The sequence below is a fragment of the Colobus angolensis genome, unplaced genomic scaffold (genome assembly GCF_000951035.1).
Source record: "Colobus angolensis palliatus isolate OR3802 unplaced genomic scaffold, Cang.pa_1.0 Scaffold97, whole genome shotgun sequence".
Lineage (NCBI taxonomy): Eukaryota > Metazoa > Chordata > Mammalia > Primates > Cercopithecidae > Colobus > Colobus angolensis.
In genome coordinates, this window is record NW_012123709.1 from 8,496,625 (window position 1) to 8,517,025 (window position 20,401).

Sequence of the window (20,401 nt, forward strand, 5' to 3'; positions counted from 1 at the left end):
GCCACTGCACTCCAGCCTGGGCAACAGAGCGAGACTCCATCTCAAAAAATAAAAATAAAATAATAATAATAATAACAATAATAATAATTCAGTATTTATCCCTAAGAGATAAGGGCTCTTTTAAAAAAATAGCCATAATATAAATACTATGTAACACTTAAATCATACCAAAATATTCAGTCACTACTCAAACTTCCCTGATTGTCTGATCAATACTTTTCTTGATTTGATTTGAGTCAGGATGCAAATAAGACCCACACACACTGTATTTGGCTCATGTCTCTTAAGCCTTTTAAAATCTATGACAGTACCCCAGCACTTTTCCCTCCTCCCATTTATATGTTGGAAAAAGCTAGACTACTTATCCTGTAGAGTCTCTTCACGCTGGATTTTGCCGACGATTCCCAGTGGTGTGTTGAATGCATCTCAATGTGTTGAATGCATCTCAGTTCTGCCATCTGTAAAATGGGGATAACACCAGACCCATTAAGTTCACAGTATTATTGTTAGGGTCATATGCTATCATGTATGTAGATCAGGCTGTTCTATTACACAAAGAAATTGCTCTTTATCATGCTTTAAAAAGAAAACTTCATACGCCAATGCTTGCATACATGTTTATTAAGACGCAGCCAAGTGAAATGTGTCAGCTCCTCCTCTTGAGTCCAGCCTTCTTTATTGGTGTAGAACAATGCCCAAGGGCTGGATGCCCTTCGTAATCAAAATTGAATGCCAGCTTTTTACAGACTTGGGCAACATAGTGCGACCTCAGACACCATTTTAAACTGCAAGAAATCTGAGCCTTTCATAATCTTGCTTTTTATTGTTGACATTCACATTTTAATTTTTTTATGATCATTGCAGATTCACATTTTAAAAACCCAAAACACAGAAAAGCTCTTATTCTAATTTAGCAGAAAGCAGAGTAATCGCTGTGAAGACAATACACTATCAACATACAACTGCTTTTGTATCCATAATTATCTATGTAAGAAACATGCTGTCATTCACAGGGGCTCCATTAACACGTGCACATAAGCCATGCTGAGGCCTAACAGGTAATGTGGGTTTTCATCCAGCATCTTCTCTTTACTCTGGGTCCTTATCCTCATCTGAAAAATGGGGGACAGACTTCTTTGCAACAACATTATCCAGTCTCTGTCCTTGTAGATATGGATTGACACTCTGAAAAACGAACAAAAACAAACAAAAACCATGTGGTTTGGTGTTATATGTGAACATCAGATGCAGACAGCTCAGAAAAGAAATGAACAAGAATTGTTTCTGGCCTATTGGGTTAACAACAATGTACCAGTGGCACCTACCAACCACCAAACAACTACTCCAGTGCACGAATTAATACCTCAGTGGCCTATGAAACATTTTCTGACTGATAGATAGCTCTAACTGTGTTTTTCACACAACTATATAGCCCTTTATCAGATGCAATGCACTCTTTTTAAAAATTAGTATTTTTGGCACAAAGATTTGGGGTAAACCAGCTCATAAGTCCTTGCTACTAAGTTAGGGACCAAGACACATAAGAAAGATAATTATTATTCTACGGCCCTATTTCGGTAGGAGGGGAAATCTGAAATGCATTACATTGTATTTTGCATGAAAAATGTTCTAAAGGAGAAGAGTAGGGCCAAGTGGGAATTAGCATCTGAAGACTGGTCCCAGATCATCCTGCTGCTGGGACTGATTCTTCCTTGCTAGTATTTTACTAAGGAGAATTCATTCATTAGGGGCTCAAGCCATCACTTCCGCCTTCCCTCAGTCAAATTCAAAAACTGAAGCAAAAAAGGAAGCTTCCTGAAAGGGCTGGAAGGCTCCTTTGTTTTTGACTGAAGACTCCGTACTCTGAAATCACTTTCATGTGTTGATATTCTTAATGAGTAAATATTTTTCCATTCCTTCTCTAATACATATCTATTTTTTGAGGTTTAGATTTGAACTAGTAATTGGAACTTTACAAAATAGTATTTAACAAGCAGGAAAAAAATTCAAAATATTTGGAAGATGTTTGTTTATTGAAGTTGCCTTCCAATAATGGAACAAAAATATAAGAAAGAAGCTGTAGCCGGGCGCAGTGACTCAAGCCTGTAATCCCAGCACTTTGGGAGGCCGAGGCGGGCGGATCACAAGGTTAGGAGATCAAGACCATCCTGGCTAACATGGTGAAACCCCGTCTCTACTAAAAATACAAAAAAATTAGCCAGGCGTGGTGGCAGGCACCTGTAGTCCCAGCTACTCGGGAGGCTGAGGCAGGAGAATGGCATAAACCTGGGAGGCGGAGCTTGCAGTGAGCCGAGATTGAGATCGCGAGGCTGCACTGTAGCCTGGGCGACAGAGCGAGACTCCACCTTAAAAAAAAAAAAGACGCTGTAGTTACTAACGATCAGCAATTGAGCAGCAACCTGTTGCATGCTCAATCCCCACGTACGAATGAATGGAGGCTGTTCACAGGGGAGCTCTCTGGTCCATGACATGGCCTGCCACGACTCTTGAAAGGTGAACAGACATTCTTCAAAAGAAAAGGAATGAAACCTGAGTTTAGCATTTACAAATGTTCTTTCACATTCTGGCTGCTAAACGCATGAATCGTGAAAGGTCCGACTCACTCTGCAAAGATGCATCACAAAGTAGGCGAGAATTACAAAGTGAGCAATGTCCTCAGACATTTGAAAAGTGACACGTCACAAGACAACACCTTGCTGAGAATTCATCTTAGAAATATTTAAAATAATAAAAATTCCTTTTATCAATTACAGTGGTTTGGCCTACCCCAGAGGATCATATCAGAATCTTTGGGTAAGTGGAGCAAGTGTGGACTGAAAAAGTATATTCAGTATCATAAACATTTTGTTTAGTAATATTTATTCCAAAAATTCTAATATGTTAAAGGAGGACATGAGAGGTTCAAGTTTATCAAATATGAGATTAAAAAGTTCATAAGCTGTTTAAGTAAGATAAATGGTAGAGCTCACATATTAACAAGAAACAGCTTAAGAGTTTAAAAGTTCATAGTCATTTAAAAGTAGATTGACCTTTCATTTGTGAAGCAATGAGGAATTCAATTGGATTTAGGTGAGTACATAAAGTTGCACAAAGCCATATGGGGCTTGGCTGCAACTTTGAGGAGAATCTCTCTCTCATGGGAGAAGTCCTGCCCAGACCCACAACATGCAAAGGTTGGAGGGGAGGGGAAAAATTAATGAGGAAGTAAAAAGAGGAATCACGCGAACTTTTTTGATAAATATTTAACTGAGTATCGAATCCAGCACTTAGGAATAATAATAATGAGCTTTGGGTTTGTTTTGTTTTTGTTTTTTTGTTTTGTTTTGAGAGTCTCACTCCATAACCCAAGCTGGAGTGCAGTGGCATGATCTCGGCTCACTGCAACCTCCACCTCCCAGGTTCAAATGATTCTCCTGGCCTCAGCCTCCCGAGTACCTGAGATTACAGGAGCGCGCCACCATGCCTGGCTAATTTTTGTATTTTTAGTAGAGACAGGGTTTCATGTTGACCAGGCTGGTCTTGAACTACTGACCTCAGGTGATCCACCTGCTTCTGCCTCCCAAAGTGCTGGGATTATAGGCATGAGCCACTGTGCCCAGCTGAGGCTTGGCTTTGATTGTGCTCTGAAAAACTCAGGGCACTTCTGTATTTATCTTCTCTCACTTGGGCAAGAGGCTGGGTAGGGCACACAGAGAACATGATTCCCATTTCAAAACTGGAAGAACCACTGGGATTGGATCTTTGCTTACGATGTCCTCTGGAAACTCACAGCAGATGCTGAGTTTCATTGGAGGAAGACTTCATTGTTCAAAAAAGAAAGCTTATAGTTTCTTTATATTGATTCATGCACTGGGGGTGGTGTGGGAGCAGTGTTAAGGTCTTCAATCAAGATGGGAACAGTATCTGAGACCTGATGATGGGCAGGACCCACTTGCTTCCTTATCAGTCCAGAGAGGCCCATGGTTTATGGCATGAGAATGGGTCTTCGTAGATGCCCAAGAATAGGAAGAATTTGATATCTCTGGGTCAAAGGGACCCTTCTTTTCCTAAATTCTAAGCCTTTCCTATGTGGAGGAAATTGAGGCTAAAGTAAAATCCTTTATAACATGCATCTTAGCCAGCATGCTGAGTTTTGGTAATCACTAGTCTCATGGAAAAATGACCTAAGTCATGCCCCATGGTCATTCACTGAGTCAGGGCAGAAGGAATGGTGGGCCAGGAAGTAGAGACAATTAAAGCTTCAAGCTAACTTACTCATTGTAAGTCAGTCATTGCTCTTATTGGGAAATGTTCTTGTTGTGTTGTAGGGAGGTATTCAAGCCATGTTACCAGTAAATTATGTGTATTTTGAGCTCCTAGAATGGAATTTCTTGATGCTCCCTCAAGACCACATTATACCCTTTAGACCCTTTCCGTCACCATCTGCTATTGGAAGCTGTAATCGCCAAGAAAAACTCTTAATAACTCTGTTAACTCTCCTCAAAAGAGATTTGTTTCCAGAGGTAAAAGTTTTCTACTTCTTGCACAGAAAATTGCTGTATGTCTTCCGTGTTTTGTCAGGCGGCACAAGGGCTTGGAACCTTCTGTTGTGGGGGCCTGAGGACTGATGCTGAGGCCAGAAAATCCGCACCTCTTAAAACTCTCTCTGACTGTATTTGGCAAAACCCTTCAGAATGGCCACAGTTACCATGCCCAGATTCCCAAATTTTGAGAGGATCCAGGCACTTGCTCTTATGAATAGTCAGTGGCTTTGAGTGCATGCTTAGGTTTGTATGTTTTAACTAAAATGGTCGCTATCTCATAGCATTTTACCATGTAACAGTGGCGCTGTTTTTCTCCCACCTTCATCTGATCAAAAAAGAGGCAGGTGGCCAGGTGGATTAGCAGAATGGAACTTGATCACTAATTAAGTCTTGATGCTATAAAATACCCTGGAAAGCCAAAGCAAATATCACATTGAGTTTTATGTGAGGCAACACTGTATAGGAAGTAGCTAAATGTGGAGTACCTAGACCAAGTTCCTTCCTTGGGCAGCCCTGGGATGGTTAAAAACTAAGCCTGCAGTAAATTCAACAGACAGCAAACAAATATTATAGATCTCGTAGATTTTTACATCCGTCTGGCTAGGCCAAGAAAAAAATATATATAGGAGAAATTAGGTTTGTTCATCTCATCGGTTGCTCCCAAATTCCTTCAAAATTATTTCCTGGAGCATGAGTTTAGCACTTCCCTGTTTCTGTCCTGTGTTTTTTTGTTTTTTTTTTTGAGACGGAGTCTCACTCTGTCGCCCAGGCTGGAGTGCGGTGGCGCGATCTCGGCTCACTGTAAGCTCCATCTCCCGGGTTCACACCATTCTCCTGCCTCAGCCTCCCGAGTAGCTGGGACTACAGGCGCCCGCCACCAGGCCCGGCTAATTTTTTGTATTTTTAGTAGAGACGGGGTTTCACCGTGTTAGCCCGGATTGTCTCAATCTCCCGACCTCGTGATCCGCCTGCCTCGGCCTCCCAAAGTGCTGGGATTACAGGCGTGAGCCACCGCGCCCTGCCTGTCCTGTGTTTTTTATAGAATTGATGCAGATGTGTGATCAGTTTTCCCCACTGGCCTACAGACCCTGGGAGGGCAGACAGACCCTCATGTCCCCCCAGATATGTCCCACACTGATGGGGGAAGCAATACACATTTCCTGAATGGAATGGAGTTAATAGAATCACCACAAACTGGGCGTTCCACTAAAAAATCATCTGCTAAAGCTTGGGGAAGCCATCGCAGAAACCAAGGACAGACTTCCTGGGTGTGGCCCTCGTCACACGGACCAGTGTTTCTCAGGACTACACAAGGGAGGATTCTGTGACTTCCCAGCAAGCGAGGGTTTCAGCCTGTTCACTGCCCCACTCAGAAAGCTCCAAGCATCCCAGCAACAACCCAGTCAGCCGCGTATTACCCTCCGCTTTCGTCTCTCTCCTCCCTTCATCTTCTCATAAAGGAGTTTCTTGTTCTAGAATGGGGAGAAAAGAAAACAAAAATGCAGAAGTATGGATCAAATTTGGTGAATGTCTATTTTAAAAGCAATACTTGGTGTGTCCCCTAGATATTTGCATACACATATTTTGGAAACAAAACTAGATGAAAGGAATGTCGTGTCAGAAAGATAGACCACAAGAGAAAAGCTGGTGGTGGTTCAGCTTTTAATAAAGTCCTCTGCAGTGCCCTGAGGCACAGCAGTGTCATCAACAATCACATAAACAGGAAAATACGACATTTTAAAACATGAGGGGTGCTGGAAACCCATCTCCTCACTTTGAACAGCCTTTGTTTAAAACAAATAATTTTATCTCATGTATTTTTCTATCTAACTCCCTTTTTATAAACTGTACACATGAACTGCTCTCCAGAGTAGTGTCTGACTATTACCAGCAATCCCTCGTGTAAATAAATGAGACATTCTGACTTCTGCAACCATTTCGTCTGTGGCGTAAGTCAGTGCCCCCAGTCAAGACAACTGGAAAACCATTTGGTCTGTAACATTTTTAATAGAGTGAACCTTTTAAAAACTGCCAAAAAACTTCTTGGCAGAAAGGAAAGTTATTTGGGTTGGGGGGCAGGGCTCTGTTACCACAGTTTGTATAAGTGTTTCCACATATTGCTGTATTTCAAACACACAGTGAGCTTAAATGAGCTCTAGAATATCAGACACATGCTCAACAGATTTCCCTTCTATTGAGATTATAAAAGACAGAACACTTAACCTGAAGGCAGAAGGGGAGAAGGGGTTTTGGGGCGGGGGGCTTTACTTGTGTTGTTTTATTTATTTGATTTTTTTTATCTGGAGGAAAATAATGTATAAAAGAGGTGATTCATTTTGTTCTAAATAAAATACCCTGACATTAAGGAAAAAAAAAAAAAAACGACGACACAGTTCTGGTAAGGAACAAGTTTATACAATATGTATCCTCTGAGCTGTCCACTTATAATGATTTATTTTTAGTGGTAGATTTGGAATTGAAAATGACCAATGCCAAGAATGAGCTTCATCATTTTTCATGTTCATTAAAATCTACCCCACCTGCAATTTACAATGCATATCTCTTGCCCAACCTCAACTATGCAGGAAGGCGGTGCCAGAGTGAAGGAGCTTCTACTGCCAAAAACGCCAGTGCTGGCTGCGGCCTCTATCTCCTGCTTACTTGGGGAATGAATCAATTCAATATCAGAAGGGAGAAAAGGCAGACTTGCAGATCATTTTCTTGAGCAATGAGGACATTGTTGTGAGGCTCATTCTCTACAGTCTGTGGTTGCCCTTCTCTGTGAATGTAAAAACTCCTGAGGCAGAGAATGTCCCAGGAGCTGGTGTCAGAGCTGGGAAGGGCGGGAAGGGGTGAGGACAATGGCTTGTTCATGTGCACCATTGTTTTCAGCTGCCTGAGCTGGATGGAGTGTGGAAGAACCTGAGAGCTACTACCGTGGGGTGGGACTGTCAGCCAGCCCTGGCAGAGCTCCACTGTGCCATCAGCCAGGTAAAGGCAGCATCATTTAATTATTTAGGAGATCCTGGGGCAGGTCATACCCATAAGAGTCTTCATTCAAAAAGAAATGCAAAAGGCCTGACTAATCTTCCTCTCAAAGATGGTCCCCGTGTCTCCTTAAGAGCTAGGGTTAGAATTAGCAGGATAATGCTTCCCTACCCCTGCATGAAAGTGTCTGGGACATTCTCAATTAGCCTTGTTATTGTATGGACTTGAAGGCACTGCAGGTATGGTATGGTTAAGAGAAGCATACAAATGGAAAGAAAAGAAATCAGCTATCTCTCCTCACACCCATTCCTTGTTGATTCCTTGGGGAGAGGTGAGCCTGTTTTCCATGTGAGTAGCAGGTTCAAGTTCATTAAAAGGGCTTTCCATGGTGCCATCAAGATTTTGGACAACTGTCCAGATCCTGGTTTCAAATTACTCTCTTAAATAGAATCAGGGGGCTTCCTGGAGAAACGTCTAATTCCAGGGCTAGAAAGGAAAGTACAAGGATGGGTGAAGATGGAGTATCTAATTAGGTCAGAAAGTAAAGAAGTGCTCAAAAAAATGATGGGGTCTTGTCAAAAGGAAAGAAAAGCCAGCCTGAGGAGACTCCCACTGGCCAAATTTCAGACAGTTAGAACACCAAAATACATAATATGCATTATGGAATCCATGAATCCATACTTATACTATATAAACAAACATATTTATAAATAAATAAATAGAGAAGCAGGGGAAACTCTTGCTTAGAATAGAATGTCAACTAGTAAATGCAGAAAGAATAGTGGAGTAAGAAAATCATCATTTTGCAGCTATCATCGTTATCATTGAATCTGGTAAGCATCATCAATGGATGTTATGTTTGTTGGTTAAAAGTCGAACGGGGAGCAGAATATTTACACAGCCCCAAAACGTCTTCTCACAGATTAACTATTAATTTCTAAGGGAATTTTACACCAGAGAAACTTGGAGGGCAGGACTTTAACAAATTGAACAAAGTTAACACTGCCAGCCAAGACACAGACTGACATCATGTGCTTCCTGATGTAAAGTACTAAGTAGGACATAAAATACGAAGCAAGTCTAATCACGCAGAAAAACCAGAGTCAAATCCACACTGAAGAGCATTCAACTCATCAAACATGTTAAGGTCAGGAACGACAAAGCAATATGTCGTTGGGGCCTGGTCCCTCATGTCTCTGTGGCTCAAGCACTGGCTGTGATCAGCTGCTGATGAAAAGGTGTGAAAACATTTGGAAAGGAGAAAGATTTGCTTTTTGAGACAAGTTTTTCATAAGTAAATAACACTCAGCAGTTAATGTGTAAAGAGGGGGTGGGTAGCCGGCATGCACAGTAGCCAGCCTTTGGTGTGGTCACCACTGGTGTAGTCACACCCACTGTCTGGAAGGCAGCCAGCCCTCGAGAGGACTCCACAGGACTACCACACAGGACACATTAGGAGTAATGAGCCATGAAAAGGTAGGGAACGTATCCAGCTTGTAAAGTACTCTGGAGTCAGATGATGGGGTTCAAATCCCAGCTCTGCATGCCGAGCAGTCTCCTAAGCTCTCCAAGCCTGCATTTTCTCATCTAGAAAGTGAGAATGACAAGGATGGCCAGATGGAATAAGATGACTGATTACTTAGAAAGTTGTCTGGCATATAGTATGTGCTCAATAAACATTACTATTTACTATGTATTATAGTATTATGTGTTATGTAATACTATTATTAGTCATCTTTGCATTCCCATTACCTAACACAGGGCCAGCAAGGCATATGATGTGCCGTTAATAAATGTGTCTTGATGCACTAACAAAGAGAGAGAAATGCAGGAAACAAGGTAGACAATGAATTGTGTAATATGTGAATCATCGTTAAAGATGCAGCTCAGCGCCAGCTAGTGTCAAAAACAAGGAAGCATTATTAGCAGATAAGGAAGCAGGGTCTTTGTGCTGTTCTATCATGAAAGATGGTGACTCTGTCAACTTAAAGGATGGTTGGGCTGAAGACGGGCTTGAGACTGTCATTCCATATAAGCATTGAGGAAGGTTTGTGGTTCCCAGTTTAGAAAGGCAAGACATACTCAACTCACACTTCTGTGTGAAAACCAAGGAAATAATGTTTTATTGGTAGGTGGTAATGAGAAAATAAACAAGGAAACTTAAGTTTAAGTAAACACATAATTGCAGATGATAAAAGGTATCTAAATATTGTTCCTGGTCATTGATCTCTAATATTTTCCTTTTACATTTGGTCCTAGATTCTAGTCTTTAGCTCTAATGTGGACAAAGAATAGGAAAGCCTGCGAGAAACTCGAGTCAGTGTTTCGAGAAGGAAGCACAGAGAATGAAGGGCAGTGGTTGGCCTCATGCTGGGGCACTGGAAGTGAGTGGAATTCGGTGAGAGAAATCGGTGAAGATTTTCAAGAAGAGATGAGGAAAGCTGAAAAGAGATGTTTTCATCCCTCCCACCTCATCATGCCACCAACTGGGCTCCTTGCCTTCACTCACACCTTGACTCAGTCTCCCTCCTTTCTTTGTCTCATTTCTAGCCTACCAGTGAAGCTGAAGACCTTCCCACCTGAAACTTCCGTGCTGCCCTCCTTAGTACCTTTGACTTTCTTCATGGCTACTATCCCAATCAGTCACACCAGTCCTCAGTTCTGGATCTTCCTCTACCCTTGTCTTCCATCTTCCCTAATAATTGCCCCTGGCCCTCAGAATACAGACAAAACATGAAGCTGAGTGGTGCTAAGTTGGGTTCATTTCACTTTCATGCAATTCATCTCAACCACAGGACTATAAGGTCTCTGAAGACCAGTACCATCTCCTGATGACTCCTGTGTACTGAGTATCTAGCACAGTGCCTGGAAAACAGCGGGCTCAATATGTTCTCTTTGTGCCTTATTGAAGCTGGCTTTTTCTTCTTTTTGGTAATGCTTTGATCACCTCTTGTGGATCCCTTCCCAGTACTCCTCAGTAATCTACTGTTTCCCTCACTCTCTCTTCTCTTTTTTACGTCCTTCCTCCCTCTATTCCTCTCTTCTTTCTAAAATGCACTCAAAGAAAAAGATCATATTGTCCATTTCACACAAACCTGACATATCTCTTCTTTCCTCTTCATGCTATATTTATTCCATATACCAATTCTAGATAGTTTTTCCCCCTTTAAAATGTCTTGGATTCTCACCCTTCTTCACTGTGTTCACAGTCATCATAACTGAAATGACTCCCATATTTTCTTTCTGTCTAGGATCAGTCTCTTCTCCTTTTACTTCATCCTTTAATATGCCACCAAAATAACTTCTTTTATAGAAGGCTTTTATTATTTCAGTCTCCTATTCAAGAACCTAAAGTTGTTTTTCTATTTCATTCAACATGTTTAAGCTCTACTAGTAGGCTGGAAAGTGGCTCTGCAAACCAGTTCTACCAAACAGAACTGTTTATGAAAAAGAAGGAAATGGAATAATGCAAATTGGAAGAAGCAAAATTAACTCAGGAATGTTGTTGTTTTGTTGTGTTAAGACAGGAAATGTTGCATGTTGAAGACAGAGGGAACTGACAATGCATGTTAAAGCAAGATGCTAAAAAAAATAAATGTGGTCATTAATGAAGACTTCTCTAAAACAATGTAGAAGGAAGGGAGGGAGTTTAGTTTTGAAATTTCAGTATTCCCAGTGAAGTAGTAAGCAAGGCCATCTGCCAATAATGAGCTGAGAAGAGATGAGGACTTTAGAAGGGCTGAGGGAGTTGGGATACTTGTTCATTCACTCACTCATTCATTCCACAGACGTATTGGCCACCTACTGTTACATGTGAATGAACACTCCTAGGTATTTCCCCACTTTTCTCCCATGGCTTCAGCATCTGCTTACATAAGCCCAATCACAGAAACACAGACATATCCCCACTCAGTTCTGATCTTGTTTGGCTCCTTGTTCTAGTCTGCTGTGATCTTCTTGAATCCCAGCTCTGTCATCTGATGGTATCTCTTCCAACTTCATGTCATCCTCTGGGAATCTGACAAGTACATGTTCTATATTTTTATTACAAACATTGATAAAAATGTGAAGTTGGGTAGTGCTAAGACACACAGAATACCATGTGAAATCTCCCTCCCTATGTACACGGACTCTTTAACAAGCCCCATTTTGGTGATATTCTGTTGCCTAGGCTGTCTCTCTCCACCTCTTTCAATAGGGGAACATAAAACAATCTTGTCAAATGCTTTGCAAAAGTCCAAACGTACCATGCCCACTTCATTTCCCTCATCAAGCTGGCAAATAAATGAATAATGCTGGCAAATGGAAGAATATAATTGGATTGGCAAGATTTGCTTTTAGCACCCCAATGACAAATGGTCGTGATTTCTCTTTCCAAGTGCTTGTAAACAACTCCCTTAACTGACAGCTATACGCACTTACCTAGGACCAACAGCAATCTCACTGCTACACATCTTGGAATTTGTTTTTTTCTCTTTCTATAAAGCAGAATTATATATGTCTGTTTCTAAGCTCTGGCATCTTGATTCCCTTGATTCCGCAGAGATCATCTCCCTTAGTTTAGAGATCAAATTTGCAAATTTTCTGTGTCACTTTAAAAAAAAAATCATATCCTTTGATAAAACCCTATAGAGATGCATGAAACACTGGTGATATTTAGGATGTATATGACACAGGCTATGAAGTAGACCAGAGTAGAAGCCTCTGGAGACTACAGTCAATGTTAGGTTGTGTCTCTTTAGATGGATTTGGTATACTGCTGCCTGGACACAGAAGTGTGGTTTTGAATAGTAATGACTTGAAGGTCTGTCAACCAGAGATTTCTGAAAAATTCGCTTCTAAATAATTTTTCTTCTCTCCTACCCATATTGCTTATCCCTGCCATCAGCACCTTCAGAGTACTGAAGCGCAAAATCTACGAACAATTGAGATAGGACTTACCCACTTGCCCAAGCCTGGATAGTCATGTTCCGGATCAAACAGATGCTGATGCAGCTGGAACTCTCGACTGAACTCTGCGGTGTCTGGGGTGTTTTCTAGACATCCGTCATCTACTGCAAACAGCCAAAGGTTTTTGAGGAACAGCCAAGGCATTTATCGTTACTCTAAGAGTTAATTTACCAAAACAACTAGCATCCGCAGGTCAGAATCTGTTCACGACAGTAGTAACTTAGAACACTAGAAGCCACCTTCCCTCTAGGATCCAGTTAGATAGGACCGCTCATCTCAAACTCCCACTCCTGTGCAGAGACTCGCTGGCTGTTCACCAAACCCACTTCCCTTTCCTCCTCGGCACCCAGCTAGACTAATTTCCCAGCCTTGCTTTGCAATCACTGAAGTCATTTGCTTGAGTTGAGGCCAGTAGAATGTGGGCACAAGTGATGTATTCCATTCCCAGGTCTGGAAGTGAAATACATCACCGAAAAGCATAAAAACCTCTCATACCATGCTGCACTTCTCCTCATGCCCCATCCCCATCTCCTGGTCAGCCTGTTACATGTTGCCAGGGCAACTGTGGGTGTCAAGTGTAAACATGGCGGTCTGGGGTGCTGAACCATCCACCGCACCACAGCCTCACCCACCTCTGGCAGGACTTCACACGGGTGAAAAATAAACTTCTATTGCATTGAGTCATAAAATTTTTTTTATCTGTTACAACAGCAAGTGTTTCCTTAAGTAACATACTTCTATTGCACATGACCCACTCTGTTTTGTCTTGAGCAAGTGGTTTAGAAACTACTTTGGCTTCCTGGAGAAAGTACATTACATAGCAACAACAACCTCCACACAGCACTTCATCACTTGCTGTTGTGTTTTATTGTGATAACTTAAGCTTTGCAGTCAGACAAGAACAGAGCTCACGGATCAAATCCCAGCTCCCAAGATATAGATAGGCTTAGTTCCTTTGGAAAGTTAACTTGTATTTGTGAGATGCAAATAATCAAATACTTACTTACAGGATTGCTGTGAGGAATAGAGATGATTACATTTAGAGCACCCAGCACATAACAGGTTTGCAATATGCTTTAGTTCCCTTCCCATCATCTCCCTTTAACTGACAGTTTATACTATGACTGCCCTTTGAAATCAAGCAAGTTTTCCATTCAAACCAAAGAAAGAAGGCTATGTCTCTCAGATGCTGCTTTTGTGTGTGTGTGTGGGGGGGGGGGGTTTAGTATTTTAATACAGTTCAAATCAGTGTGTCTGGCTCATTTCAGTTCCTTCACTGCCAAACCAGGGGGCAGGAACTGCTTCAGTTTCTCTGCCTTGTCTTTGTCAGTGATGACCAGGGTGTAAAGGTATTGGCTGCATTAAACTTTAAACTTCACCTTGTCCTTATTTTTCTTGATCTTGATAGATTTGGCATCCTTTCGTCGGGCTGTGAGCAGAAAGTCCTTGATTTCCTCAATTTTCCGAGGCATGGTGATGAGGCGCGCTGGGAGCTGGCGCGGACCGGGACCTGAGGTCCCCAGATTTCACCTGGCCATAGATTGCCCCAGATTACCCTCCAGATGCTGCTTTTATGTAAATTCTATCATTATTAGGTGTGATGCTCTAAAAATGACTCATTTTCCCCATGTCTAATATATTTTAGACAACAGCAATAAAAAGGGGGATGGAGGCGGGATTGTGAATTTTGTGCAGGGTTAGGAGGAGGAAGGAGGGTCTCATTTTAAAGACATAATGAGACATCAAAGGCAGTGCTGAAAAGGGGCTATTTACAATTAGCCAGGATGTCTAGCTCTTGACACTGCTCTTAAGCTGCTCTCAGCAGCTTTCAGCACACAGTCTCTCAGCTCTTAGCAGCATGCAGCTAGTGTGGAAGCCATCAGCATTCTGAACAAACCCCTATCGCGGCTCTCCACTTTTCCGTGAGCTATTGACCTAACTTATACAATATATAGCAATTAACATCTAGGAAAATATACCAATTCAAGAGAGTTCAGGCAATCTGCATACGGCACCTTCATAACCTTTCATAATTGTTTCTGGTGTACCTCTGAGTGGGCCCCGACTGAGATGCAGATGAAGCCTGCTCTGGGAACCGAAGGTGTCTCCGGGCCTGAAAATGTGCCTTAAATTCACTTCCTATCTCTGAAGCTGAGATGGACTCTTTGAGCTGTGCTGCTCTATCGGGGGTGAGTGGGCCACGATTCAGAGGGGAGCATGGCATGAAAGGAGAAGTCAAGGTTTTATTCTTGGATTGCTCAACTGTGTTCTGCTGTGTCATGATTCAAACAATTCCTCACAAATAATGGCTAAATTTAGCAAGCGATTTCATTCTTGGAATGCAGATTGTGCAGAACAAAGAGTGAGGGAATACGTTAGTTTCATGGAAGGATAGCAAAGGAAATGGCAGACAACCTGTGACAAGAAAGTGTCTGGATTTGGATTTTGTCCAATTCTACTGGGCCAGCTTGCTCTCCTCTCAGACCTCCTAAGTGCACAGACTAGAGCTTGATTCCATAGGTCTGTACGGTTTTGTGTTTTTATTGTTTTTGTTTTCAGACAAGCGAGAACTACATTGTATGCTCTTTGAAGGCACTGTCTATGTCTTCCCTCCATAGGTGAAGAGATTAAGGCTCAAGAAAGTGAAAGTGGCATATACTACAGTCAACACTAGAGCTCAGATCTCTTGGTTCAAACTCTGGACCTCTTTCCATTCTCCTATAACATTCTCCAACTTCAGTGTGCACTAGAACCATGAGGAGGACTGGTTACATACAACAAATTCCTGGGTCCCACCCCCAGAATTTTCTGATTCAATAGGTTGAATCAGAGTAGGGCCTGAGAAGTTGCATTTTTAGCAAGTTTCCAGGTGCTGCTGCTGCTGGTGGTAGTCCTGGGATTTAAGAACCACTGCACTATACCACATCCAATGGATTTCACAATGGAGACTGTCGCTTTCTAAACTCTGATCTAGTCTTTCCTCCTATCCATCCAAAACCCTACAAGCAAGTAAAAGGTGGCTGAAATGATTAGAGCCAGGCAGTGATTCAGGTTTTCCCGCCTTCCTGGCCCAGCAGCCACACATTGGCTTGGTCACATCCAACTACTTTGGTTGTTCTGCCTCAAGATGCAAGCTTTGTGCCCCGTGGAAAACAGAGGCCTCACCCGAAACGAAAGGAGGAGCATCTTTTTTTAAGACAGTCTCTTTAAGAGAGAGCCTGCATTGTGTTTAAGAAAAGGCGAGGTCAGACCAGTTATGGGCCTCATAAGAAAACAAAGTCTGGGTGTGGTAGCTCACACCCATAATCCCAGGACCTTGGTGGGCCAAGGTGGGAGGATCATCTGAGCTCTGGAGTTTGAGCTTAGCCTGAGCAACATGAGACCCCACCTCTACAAAAAATTTAAAAGTTAGCTGGGCATGGTGGTGCACACCGGTTGTCCCAGCTACTCGGGAGGCTGAGGCAGAGAATTACTATGATTGTGCCACTGCACCCCCACCTGGGCAACAAAGTAAGACCCTATCTCCAAAAAAAAAGAAGAAGAAGAAGAAGAAAAAGAGTTGAGTAGTTAATGTTATCACAATTTTCAGAGCAAGGCAGTATGTTGTCCTGGTGGTTGAGGTACACAGTCCTTAATCAGGTAGACTTGGGTTTGAGTCTTGGTTCAGCTACTTGTTACCTGGATAACCTTACGCAAGTTACTCTCTAAGCTTCTGTTTTCCTAATATAAAGTAGAAATAATATTAGATTGGTGCAAAAGTAATTGCAGTTTTTCCCATTGAAAGCAATGGCAGAAACTGCAATTATTTTTGCACCAACCTGATAAATCCCAACTATTATTATTATTAGGCTTGCAGGAAAAGAATACTCTGGTGCTAGAAGCTAACACAAGCCCAAGGTAAGAGGTGCATTATTTACTAGGGGCAGCAAAGCTAATTATAATCAGGATGACATTTAAAGAGTCCTTACTCTGTGCTAGGTGCCGTGCTAAAATGCTTTACACGGATAATTTTATTTCATTGCCACAATGACCTCCATTTTGCAAATAAGGAAATTGAGGTAGAAAGTGATTAATTAACTTAAGGTCCCACAGGCTGACCTGGAGTTTGAACTTAGGTAGTCAGAGTCTAGAGCCACTACTCTTCACCACCAAGGTCAGCTGCTCAAAGCCCGATGTAAGTGAAGCCCACTCACCATTGTCTTTGGCATTAGCGAGTAGGAAAGTGGGTGGGATGCGTGAACAACATGGAGAATTTCAACCTTCTTCCTTAACCAGCTTCCTCCTGAACCTCTTCTGTCCCATGCCACCTCCTGGCCCCCAAATAAACAGGATTTTAGGATGGATGCTAACTCAGTGTTGACACATGACACTGTTAGAATGTCGACTGTCATGAGGAGTGAGGAAAACAAACAGGCAGGATAATCCACAAAATAACTAGTTCCAAAGACATTAAAAATCAGCAGAAGTTGTATCACGGAAAAGGAAAAAAAAAATGTTCCCCCTTTTCATTAAAAAAGTAGCAAGTGCAGAAAAGTGCATCAATTCCCAAAGAAGGAGAGACACAGAAAGAAAGTAAAGCCTCAGCAGGGGAAGATCCTATGTTGTGTCTGAACACAGAGCTCACACAAAAATTCTAGAATAAATTTCCCCTTCCCATCTACTTACAAATATGCATGGGCTCATCAGAATGGAAATAACAATTTCTGGGAATATTCATAGCTGATGTTAGAATTTCTCATTTCCTTCCAAAGCCCCAACTTTCCATGGAAACTCAAGGGCATGTCCGTTACCTGTTTTTCCAATAGGACAGGGATTTGGAGGGTCTGGGTACCCCTGATCCTCACTGAAGTCCTTGGGAATGTTGTCTCCAGTCAACTCTGCCACGATGTTGGGGATGTTGCCAAAAGGACCCAAATGCTGAAGTCCTTCATGAGCTCCACCTGCAAGGGAATCAGAAGTAGTTCACTGCAGTGCAATTAAATTAATTTCAACTAATATTTCTTCAGGCATATCAAACAGGAGAAGCCCTGTGCCTTCTGCTGTGGGGAGAGAAAAATAAATGAAATGGTTCTTGCTCTCTAGGGGTTTAGAAATTTAGTTGCAGAAACAGACGCATACTGTACACATATGATTTCCATACAAGGCAAACTGCATACTGTCCTGTAAAATAAATGTGAATACAGCATCACGAGAGCATGGGAGAGGGGCCAGGCGTGGTGGCTCACGCCTGGAACTGCAGCACTTGGGAAGCCGAGGCAGGCGAATCACCTGAGGTTGGGAGTGCACGACCAGCCTGGCCAACATAATGAAAGCCCGTCTCTACTAAAAAAAAAAAAAATTACAAAACTAGCAGGGCATGGTGGCAGATGCCTGTAATCCCAGCTAAACAAGGGGCTGAGGCAGGAGAATCACTTGAACCCGAGAAGTGGAGGTTGCAGTGAGCCAAGATCATGCCACTGCATTCCAGCCTGAGCGACAGAGCAAAACTCTGTTTCAAAAAAAAAAAACAGAGAGAGCATGGGAAAGGGAGAGTTCCATTTGGCTGATGGGATGGGAGGGCTTCTTGGAAAAGCTGGAAATTGAGTGGCACCAACATAGGCAGGGCTCTGGAAGCTGGACATGGAGCTTGGGCAGGACTTGGGGCAAGAAAGGAAGGCAATTGCCATCCAGATATACAGGCTGAAAGCACATTATGAAAAAAGATAAAGTCACTGTTATCCTGCTATTTTAGCTCAGCCACTTAAAATTTGGTGTACTTACTCCAATTGTTGCTATGTATCTTTTTATACAAAAGATATATCCATTTTTATTTAATATTAAAGCACAAGCATCTTTCCATTTGGCTGCATGGTCTCTATTCCTGTAATTATAAATGGCTATGTAGTTTTTAGTCCAATGGCTGTACTACAGCATATTAACCACTCCCCTATTGTGAGACAATTAGTGTTTCCCAATTCATTTTAGACATTTAATGTTTTCCATATTTTGGATTAATTTTCCTCAGGATAGATTCCCAGAAGTCAAATTACTGGGTCAAAGGCTATAAAACATTATAACGACTTTTGATATTGTATTGCCAAATTGTTTTCCAAAAAGGAGGTACCAATTTATAAGCCATCACCAGCAAAATATGAAATACAACTTTTGCAACATTCTCGCCAGCATTGGGTTTTATGAAAATCAATGTTTATATTTTCTTTGCTAATTCAAATTTTTTTAAATTACCATTTTATTTTGAATGTCTTTGATTACCAGCTTGGTCAAATATCTTCCCATATGTTTACTAATTTTAATTTCTTTTATGTGAGCTGTTTGTTTATGCTCTTGGAATTTCAATGTTTTTCTTATCAATTTGTATGAACATTTTACATAATAAGATACAAGGCCTCTGGCTGTCGCCTTTTCTGCAAATATTTTCCCATGTTGTCTGACTTTGAATTCTGGTTACTATTATAGTATTTTGCTAACATACGTTTTTAATATTTATGTAGTCAGATTTCTCATTTTTATTCTCCTTTTTGATTTCTTCTTATCCTTCTAAATGCACAAAATCATTGCCCCTTCAGAAGTACTACTGACATTTGGATAATTCTTTCAGTTTTTCCATTTGTGAGTTAACTCTTTAATCCATGTTATTTATTTTAGTGTATGTAACATAGTTAACCAATTATCCCACCAGCATTTGCTAAATAATCCTGTCCTTTCCTACTTGTTTCACGTCTTTAACAAATACTTAAGTGTCTCATACATACTAAAACCTACTCTGAGAACCAAAACACAGCAGTGAATTAAGAACAACTTATACTCCATAACTTGTTTTACCAAGTTACCAAGTTAACATATGAATGCATGTGAATTTCGGGACTTTCTTTTCTTGTAGCCTTAACAATCTATAAGGCTCATGAAGCTTCCTTGTCCAGCACCACAGCAGATCATTTCTTGGCAGGATTTCATACTTACCGACTCCACGGGGACCCAGGAGCCTCACACTCACAGTTCCCTTAATGCACAATCATGGTGTACGCAGACCTATACAGGAGAGGCTGGTTTACAATCAAAAGGTGCCTTGGTGGGCATGAAATTTGAGCAAAATCAGGCAAAAATAACACCATGCTTCCATCTTCTCCCGAAGGAGGATCCTGCCACAGGCTGGATTAGTTAAGTCCGGTTGAATGAGGCTCCCTTGTCCCTGGATGAACACGAGCACTTGCCTTTGTTGTTCTGACTGAACCAGCTCTTCCTTGGATTCACACTTTTTTTTCCCCCCTTGGAAATGTTAATATATTCAGTAGAATCAGGACTCGATCTCAGTGCCCTGGGGATCATATTGTCTCCTTGAAGTGACATTGCATCACTCTGACTTTGTGTGCTGCGTTGATTACAGTTTAACCTTAAAAGGACAATCTTACCTCTGCTGATTCCTCTAGCCCCCAAAGTCAGGCAAAATCAAGTGGTTGTTTCTTGTTTTGTTTACATTTATATTATATTTCATTGCCTTGTGACGAGAATGATGAGAAGTATCTAGCACAGATCTAGGTCACTGTTTTGTAATGAAAGAAACTGTAAAATTTCTGCACTTTAAAAAAAAAAAAAAAGGTGGGCGGGTGCGGTGGCTCACACCTGTAATCCCAGCACTTTGGAAGGCTGAGGTGGGCAGATAACAAGGTCAGGAGTTTGAGACCAGCCTGGCCAATATGGTGAAACCCCGTCTCTAGTAAAAAAAAAAAAACAAAAATTAGCCAGGAGTGGTGGCGGACGCCCGTAGTCCCAGCTACTTGGGAGGCTGAGGCAGGAGAATCACTTGAACCTGGGAGGCGGAGGTTGTAGTGAGCTGAGATCGGGCCACTGCACTCCAGCCTGGGAGACAGAGCAAGACTCTGTCTCAAAAAAAAAAAGAATTTCTTTTGTAAACTACCGTA

General features: G+C 41.8%; 1 protein-coding gene and 1 pseudogene across 4 annotated transcripts in view; both read right to left on the reverse strand.

Annotated features, from left to right (window-relative positions):
• Positions 1-598: 598 nt before the first annotated feature.
• The window catches only part of SCG5 (secretogranin V), a 58,162-nt gene continuing 38,359 nt past the window's right edge, over positions 599-20,401 (reverse strand). The window contains exons 3-6 of one of the 3 annotated variants that reach the window (XM_011932705.1): positions 17,273-17,422; positions 12,474-12,583; positions 5,963-6,016; positions 599-1,185 (exon numbers count right to left, since the gene is read on the reverse strand). In XM_011932705.1, the coding sequence (XP_011788095.1) occupies positions 1,090-1,185; positions 5,963-6,016; positions 12,474-12,583; positions 17,273-17,422 (410 nt within the window). In that variant the 3' untranslated portion in view covers positions 599-1,089. Of the gene's footprint in view, positions 1,186-5,962; positions 6,017-12,473; positions 12,587-17,272; positions 17,423-20,401 lie in introns of all 3 variants that reach the window. The other 2 variants (XM_011932704.1, XM_011932706.1) reach the window with 2 other exon arrangements.
• Positions 13,704-13,987, reverse strand: LOC105505018 (annotated as a pseudogene). The gene has a single exon (XR_001000683.1). The product of XR_001000683.1 is annotated as a 60S ribosomal protein L38 pseudogene (transcript).